Source organism: Suillus bovinus, assembly GCF_016758785.1.
Source record: "Suillus bovinus strain UH-Sbo-P2 chromosome Unknown EDB93scaffold_5, whole genome shotgun sequence".
NCBI lineage: Eukaryota > Fungi > Basidiomycota > Agaricomycetes > Boletales > Suillaceae > Suillus > Suillus bovinus.
Window position 1 is genome coordinate 888,487 of NW_024542061.1, and position 7,606 is coordinate 896,092.

The window sequence follows — 7,606 nt, forward strand, 5'->3', positions numbered from 1 at the left end:
GTGAGTCCCTAGTCCTGAGGGATGCGAGTATGCTTCGTCCCAAGAGACAACCTAAGAACTACCTTGATAATGCAAGGGAAGTCTTATACAGTTAGAGAGTAGACAAGATATTGGAAGAAAACCTCTTTAATGCTCATCTGTAGTTCCGAGACTACTTCCGAAGTACCGAGAAACTTGTCCGATGCGACCGAAGGTCGTCCGAGGCTGCAAAAGTGTTGTCCAAAGTAGTGCGATGCCTTCCGAGGCTTGCGAAGGCTGTCCGAAGGTCTATATATGTTGGTGTGTCGATGTGTCAGTATGTTGGTGTGTCGAATAACAGTATAAGACTTTGCGCAATGTCCGAAGTCTGGAACAACACTAATCTATTGGGGCTCGAGAATAAACGAAGTGCGAATTTGGCAGCAGTTTAGCCAGACAATCGTTCTGAATGAACAAGGATCAATTGCGCAGTTTATGATTATACTGAGGTGACTCTACTAATTACTACTCGAAGTACAGGAAGTGAAGTGCCCTATCAGTAGCCAGCAAGCGAGATTATATCCTACTTCCGTGAGAGGCCAGAATCTGTAGGCGAAACTAGTAGCGAGATAAGCAAGTCCGAACCTATGTAATAAGCCGCAATGCGTGCTGCTTATATGTATTCCGAGGCTCCCGACAGGATGCCGATGGGATTGTTATCCGTGTAGCACTAAGACGTAGTCAACATATAGTTAGAATAAAGAAAAACGCACCAGCGAAGTCAAAAAGGACGAGGATAGGACATGGTATGGTAACTTGCGAGGTTCGGACGGGTCTCGGAACACGAGAACTGCCTGCGAAAGGTTCGGACAAGTGTGTGCGGCCTTCAGAAGGTCAAGGGAGGTCGGGAAATGGTATGAACATAGGTATTGGATTGCCTGGTTTCAAGCCCAGCGCCACGGCCATCGTTACACCGTATCTCGAGTTTCGGGTTTTGGCACTCGACACTCAGTGATTTGTGCAATGAGTGAAATATGGATATGTTGTATACATATTTTCGGGTTTCAAGCTTCGGGTTTCGGGCTTCGGACATCGGGCTTCGGGCCTCGGCACTCAGCACTCAGCACTTGGTGATTTGTGTACCGGGTGTCGAGTTTTGGGTTTTGGTACTCAACACTCAGTGATTTGTGCAATGAGTGAAATATGGATATGTTGTACACATATTTTCGGGTTTCAGGCTTTGGGTTTCGGGCTTCGGACATTGGGCTTCGGGCCTCGGCACTCGGCACTTGGCACTTGGTGATTTTTGTACCGTGCTTTGAGTTTCGGGTTTTGGCACTCGACACCCGGTGATTTGTGCAGTGAGGGAAATATGGATATGTTGTATACATATTTTCGGATCTTGGGCTTCGGGTTTTGGGCTTCGGACATTGGGGCGTGGGCCTCGGCACTCGGCACTTGGTGATTTGTGTACCCCTTCATCTGCGTTCCTCGACGCTCTTCGTACTCGGGCAATGGATGAGATGCATGAGGCCGCACTCGAGTATGGTATCATTTTGAAGGATCTTGGTAAGCGTGGGGCATTTTGATACAAGTAGCATTTGGATCTGACTATACTCTAGCCGTGATTGACCGACAATTCAAGGGAGAAATTGCATCAACTATGGATAAGCTTACAACAAGGGCATTACAGGCGCAGGTCGAGGCTGCGGTATGTTTCATCCTCTTTGATATAGTCATTCCCTTCATCTAGATGCTGCAGAATGTCGACCGAGAAAATTCGAATAAAGTTAAACAGGAAGAAGGAGCTCTTGCTGTTGCTCGCATCAAGGCCCAGAGCCGCAACGTCAGTACCAACTCATTGTTCAAACTGTCCAAGCCAAACATATTTAACAGACACAAGCCGATTCTGAGGCATATAGCATCATTGCTGCTGCCAAAGCCCAGGCTGAGCGCACAAAGATTGAAGCTCTTGCAGAAGCGGAAGCTATCCGTCTCACCGCGGAGGCCGAAGCACAAGCGGTCAGTATCAGGGCGACGACTGATGCCAAGGTCACGGACCAATTTGCACACGGAATGGAGATGCGTAGAGTGGAAGTAACGCGTGTTCAAGCGTTTGGAAACAAGACTGTCTTCGTGCCTACAGACGGGTTTTGGGTTTTGGCACTCAACACTCGGTGATTTGTGCAATGAGTGAAATATTGATATGTTGTATACATATTTTCGGATTTCGGGCTTCGGGCTTCGGACATCGGGGTGCGGGCCTCAGCACTCGGCACTTGGTGATTTGTGTACCAGGTGTTAAGTTTCGGGTTTCAGTACTCAACACCTGGTGATTTGTGCAGTGAGGGAAATATGGATATGTTGTATACATATTTTCGGATTTCGGGCTGCAGGTTTCGGGCTTCGGACATCAGGGCGCGGGCCTCAGCACTTGGCACTTGGTGGGGTGTTCGGGTGTCTGGAATGGATGTTGCCCAATGGGATTCGGTTTTTGGGCATCTGGGATTCGGTAATCCATGAATGTCAGACAGATATCTCACTACCTCGGCCCACCCGTCTATATAACATCCCCCTCCATCAGCCCACCCATCTATATAATGAATATTTCACCACTCCGTCGGCCCATCCGTCTACAAAATAATTCCAGTATGTCAGCCCACCCGTCTATACAATAAACCCTTACATCGGCCCACCCGTCTATATAATACATATTCCACCACTCCCTCGGCCCACCCGTGTACAAAATACTTCCTGTACCTCGGCCCACCCATCTATACAATAAACTATTACATCGGCCCACCCGACAACTTCGAGGATATATATAATATCAGCATAGATGGGCCCACCCATCTCCATCGGAAATAATATCCCTCCCGGCCCATCCATCAACATCGGGGATATACATAACATCGGCCCATAGTCCACTGGCCTGTCTTATATGGGATATTATGTAGGTCGGGTGACCCGTATAATACGGAATTTGTCACTGAAGGGGCTTGTCACGGGTCATGGGTACTGAGCACCTATACCCATACCCGTACCCATGAGGTACCCATACCCGTGACCCGTGCGGGTTACCCATACCCATGCCAATACCTAGCTGCGAGTTGGTGCTGCGAACCTGGGTGGTATGGACTGAAGTATTATGCATTGCAAGCCTGTAATTATGTGAATCTCTACAGTGTGCTCACACAGCAGTCCAGGTAAGGTATAATAGTTCCTTGAAGAATGTCAGTATTGTATTTTTAAATGTGTGTATTACTTACTAATTGCCTATCAGACATCATGAATAACACATCTTGAGGTCATGGATTGTGGTATAATAAGTCATGGTGTTGAGGAATCTGTAGATTTTCATTGAGTAGCCAATGATAGAAAACAGGTACTCAACACACCTGGTTTCCATTTCCATTTCTGTCCCCTCTAATATTTGCATCGGCATTGTGATCCATCCTAAACTTGTCGATATAGGTCAGCATAAAGGGTGAATCAGTAAATTGATGTACTGACCTTTGTTGCGGTCACAGTGAGTAAGGTACATCTAAGTCCTGATTTGGCAGTGATCTATTTAGAGTGTCTTTGGCATTTTCCAGATGCACGGGATGCTGACTAAGGCAAGTGCTCATAGTTCAGTGGTTGAGTTGTTCATTGAACTCTTCTGAGTCAGCACAATTTTTCCTGGCCACATGGATAGCTGCTACAGCTCAACACCCATATTCAACCAGACTCACTGTTGCATCATCAGTATGTGTTTATAATTACCTTCCTGCCACTGTTCATTCTGTGTATGCATGATTCGCTTGTCTTCAGTAGGGTGCGGTTTTGACACTTATACAGAAATCGTGGAACATGGAACTGGTCTTGCCATTGTTTGTCTTGGAAATCAGTTTGTGTCCCTCACCTCTGTCTTTGAGGTATTCTCTACTCAAATCTATGTGCACTCATCATCAGCAACCTGACCTTTGGTGCCGCCTGATACATCATGACAGAAGGTAGATTTGCAACTACCCCCAGGCTGTATCTCATTCAGCATTCTCTCCTGTTTCGCTGGACCAAGCATTCACTACCTGGACATGAGGCCTTGATCAGCCTTCTCTATGTCACTATGGCACTTCAGACACCTATTTGATTACTTCTGGATTTCAATTCTTGCTCTTTGTATTGCTCCTTTCTTTTTCAACCCACATCAGTTTGCATCTGCAGAATTTGTGAGTGGTCTCGGCACCCATGTTATGTCGCAACTTGCCCATGAATTTATTGTCAAGATCATTGAGCTGTTGCTGTGGAGCTCTGACCTTCTCATTGGTCACTATTGTTCATATTGACCTTGCCTATTCTTTCCTCATATGTGGATTGTCTGCATGCAATGCTGCTTTGTGAGTTGTCTACCGTGATATTTTTTCTGTATTACTCATTTTATGGCTGCAGTTCTGGTCACAGCCCTCCAAGCAGATTCGCACTCCCCTCTATTCTTTGAAACATAAAAGCAACACTGCTGGATAGTAAGGGTTTCCAAATACTGGCAGACAAGGATGTTCATACATAACCCCAGATCATCAAATACATACTACAACGAGACAAGCCTATACTTTTGTGGTGCTTGCCGTATTGAATCTGGAGATGACATGTACGTTTTAAGGAGACAATGCAGTTGTACTGAATGTTGTATAGGGACCATACTAGGAAACATATCAGACTGGGGAGAACTAATATACTTCACTTATTATCATACTCCTATGCCATTTCTACAGATCTTACACTTGTCTGTTGTACTAGATGGTGGCACCATGTCGCAGTTTTGTTACTAAGTCCTATATTATTACATGTTTGCTTATCAGTGCTAAAGGCACTTGAAAAATTTATGACATAAATGGTTTTATTTAGTAGAAGCAAAATTATATCCCTCCATAGTTCTCAAGGCAAACAAGGGAATATGAGATTGCTCAACAAGTTGACCCTAATTACACTGTCATACCTTGCCGGTCACGATGGTGCAACATTGTGACCTTGTCACAAACTCCCATGTGAATCTAGATTGTATGACAAGTGCTAATTGCACTTTCCCTGAGAAGGTCTTAAAATAGCCTTGTAGGTCAAATATCAACAAAGGAGCATGAGATTGTTCAACAAGTTAAATTTACTTACACTATCATACCATACTGGCCATGATGGTGCATTTTCATGACATTGTCGTGAACTCCTCATAATCATCTATATTTGCGGACATCTATAACTATATATGAAAAACTCATATGCCTCATAGTATATAATGGCATATCTAGCACAAGCAGAATTATATCCAATTATAGTTCCCATGGCCACCATATCAAAAACTTGTCAATTCACTGATGACTTGGAGGGGCCAGAGGGCCATGATAGAGCTTGTATTAGTGATACTGCCATCAACAATACTGGTACTCTTGTTGCTTCCTCATCAAATGACACATGTGTTCACCCATGGAAACTCTTAAAAAAATCACCCATCGCCATGTTCAAGTACCCCAGCCCTGTATTCCGTGCCACATATTCTCTGTGGATAGCAAGCACATACTCAGTGCAGGTGATGATCAGAGGATATAAGAGTAGGAATTTCTATAGTGTTACGTACTGGAGGACAAACAGCACACCAGGTAGGTGTTACAAGAACATCTAGACGCTTGGGCCCCTACTATTTTTCTCCTAATCCTCCTCGTATCAGCCCTCGCATCATACCCTTACCCCGACCTTACCCTTGTCATCCTCGTCATCCTCGCATTCCCTTTCGCCCTCTACCTGTCGCTTCAGCAAAGCCAGTACATTTGGCCGGATCCTTTCGCTGACGAAGCATACCCGTGCTCCGTTTCACCACCTGACTGATCCTGCGGACAGTCCCCTTGCCCTTACCGTCTGGACGGTAACCTATGACATGATGCACGACGCATCCCCTTTGCCCTATTCCCTTTCTTGATCTCTGACTCGGTGCGCAGTCGCACATGCGACTTATACTTAGATCCGCAGCTGCACGATCGTGCCCCTGCGCGTTTCACTTCTTATTTCGATCTTTGACTCACTTTCTTATCTAGCACGTTCTACCTAGACCGAACGTGCCTTCCTGTTATGGTCTTACCCTTTACCGATTGCCTCTCCCGGTAGTACGAGTTATCATCCACTAATACGTCTCCTGTCCTCTATATAAACTCGCTACCATGTACTATATTCCCTAACTTGAATCTACTTGGTTCTTGACCTCCTACTCTCACCAGAGTGATCCTTTCTGCCTCGCCAGCAGTCTATATTCTATCTTCTTATCTGCTCTTCGCGGATAAGCCTATAGTCTCGACCTTTACTCATCGACTTCGTCGACGAGCAAAGCCCCTGTTAACTAGTCGGACTTCTGTCCTTCTAATTAACGACGATCCTTACGATTAACCTTCGGGTGTCGTAAGCCTAGGCCGATATAGCTTATCGTCTCGCACCCGCGTGACATAAGCTACCCGATTTGGACATAGGCGTCAAATCGTACTTGCCGAAGACACGCCAAGTACGACCCCTAACCTTGGGCTAGCCCAAGGACGTCCACAGACCGTTGACGACACAAGCTCTGTTTGAGCGTCGCCAACAGATACCATCCAAGTCATAACAAAAGATTCAAGTTCCCTTCTAGCCCTCGACACCTATCGAGGACAGAAACAGATACAAGACGACCACTCCCTGGACACGCAAGTTCTCTTGGGAGCGCGACCCAAATCAGGAAGATCCTGACGAAGAAGAGGTAGACGGACAGTTTAGCTCTCCCACCTCACCGACAGAGCAGTACCACTCAGACGAGGGACTGAACGACGAAGAAGATCTAGGAAACACTCCGACTTCTGAAGAGGACTTTCCAGATGAAGTACCTCCCCGAAACACTAGCGCCAATCCGAAGACAAGAATGTCTAACCCATCCTCCTCCACCGCCGTCGTAGTTCGTGCCCCTGAACTCAAAGCAGGGTCACCAACTGACTATGATGGGAACACCGACGATGCACAACGATGGCTCTACAGCTTAAAGACGTACTTCCTCATCAACCCCACCGTCTATTGCAGCGAGCAAATCATGGTCTCAGTCGCCCTGTCATTAATGACAAAGAACAGCGCTAAAGCATGGGCTGATAACTTCTATCGCGAAGCTTTCAGCACCAACCCTCCGAAATTCGGAACGTTCGCAGAATTCGAGAAAGGATTCAACCTTGCATTTCAACCCATTGATAAGCAGGTGAATGCCCTCACCGAAATCGCCGAACTCAGAATGGGAAACAACGTTACGGACTACATCTCGAAGTTCAAAACGTTGGCTACCATCGCCAATATCAAGGAAGGCGTGACACTCTCACACTTCTTTGAGAAAGGCCTGAACCCAAGCCTTCGCGAAGCAATCTACAGGAAGGAGACACTTCCTGACACCATCAAAAAATGGTACACTTCTGCGGTACAGCTCGATGCTAACTACCGTAGGAGCAAGGCCGTCTCTGCCAACTCCCGAAACCAACACACCCGATACGCCCCTCGCGGTTCCAAGTACTACCCCAAGCCTAATGTCTCATCGTCCAGAGACCCTAACGCTATGGATGTAGACCGCACCCTCTCTCAGGCAGAGAAAGACTGAATGCTACAAGAAGGGCCTTTG

General features: G+C 46.4%; 2 protein-coding genes across 2 annotated transcripts; both read left to right on the forward strand.

Moving 5' to 3' along the window:
• Positions 1-1,472: 1,472 nt before the first annotated feature.
• On the forward strand, positions 1,473-2,139 carry EDB93DRAFT_1246359 (uncharacterized protein; the record flags this gene model as incomplete). The annotated part of the gene is made up of 4 exons (XM_041452434.1): positions 1,473-1,527; positions 1,581-1,669; positions 1,721-1,804; positions 1,855-2,139. 4 exons carry the CDS (start codon positions 1,473-1,475, stop codon positions 2,137-2,139), a joined length of 513 nt encoding a protein of 170 aa, XP_041312253.1.
• A 1,919-nt stretch (positions 2,140-4,058) lies between these two features.
• EDB93DRAFT_1076831 (uncharacterized protein) lies at positions 4,059-4,286 on the forward strand (the record flags this gene model as incomplete). Its single annotated transcript, XM_041445274.1, has 1 exon — positions 4,059-4,286. One exon carries the CDS (start codon positions 4,059-4,061, stop codon positions 4,284-4,286), a length of 228 nt encoding a protein of 75 aa, XP_041312254.1.
• Between the last annotated feature and the right edge of the window lie 3,320 nt (positions 4,287-7,606).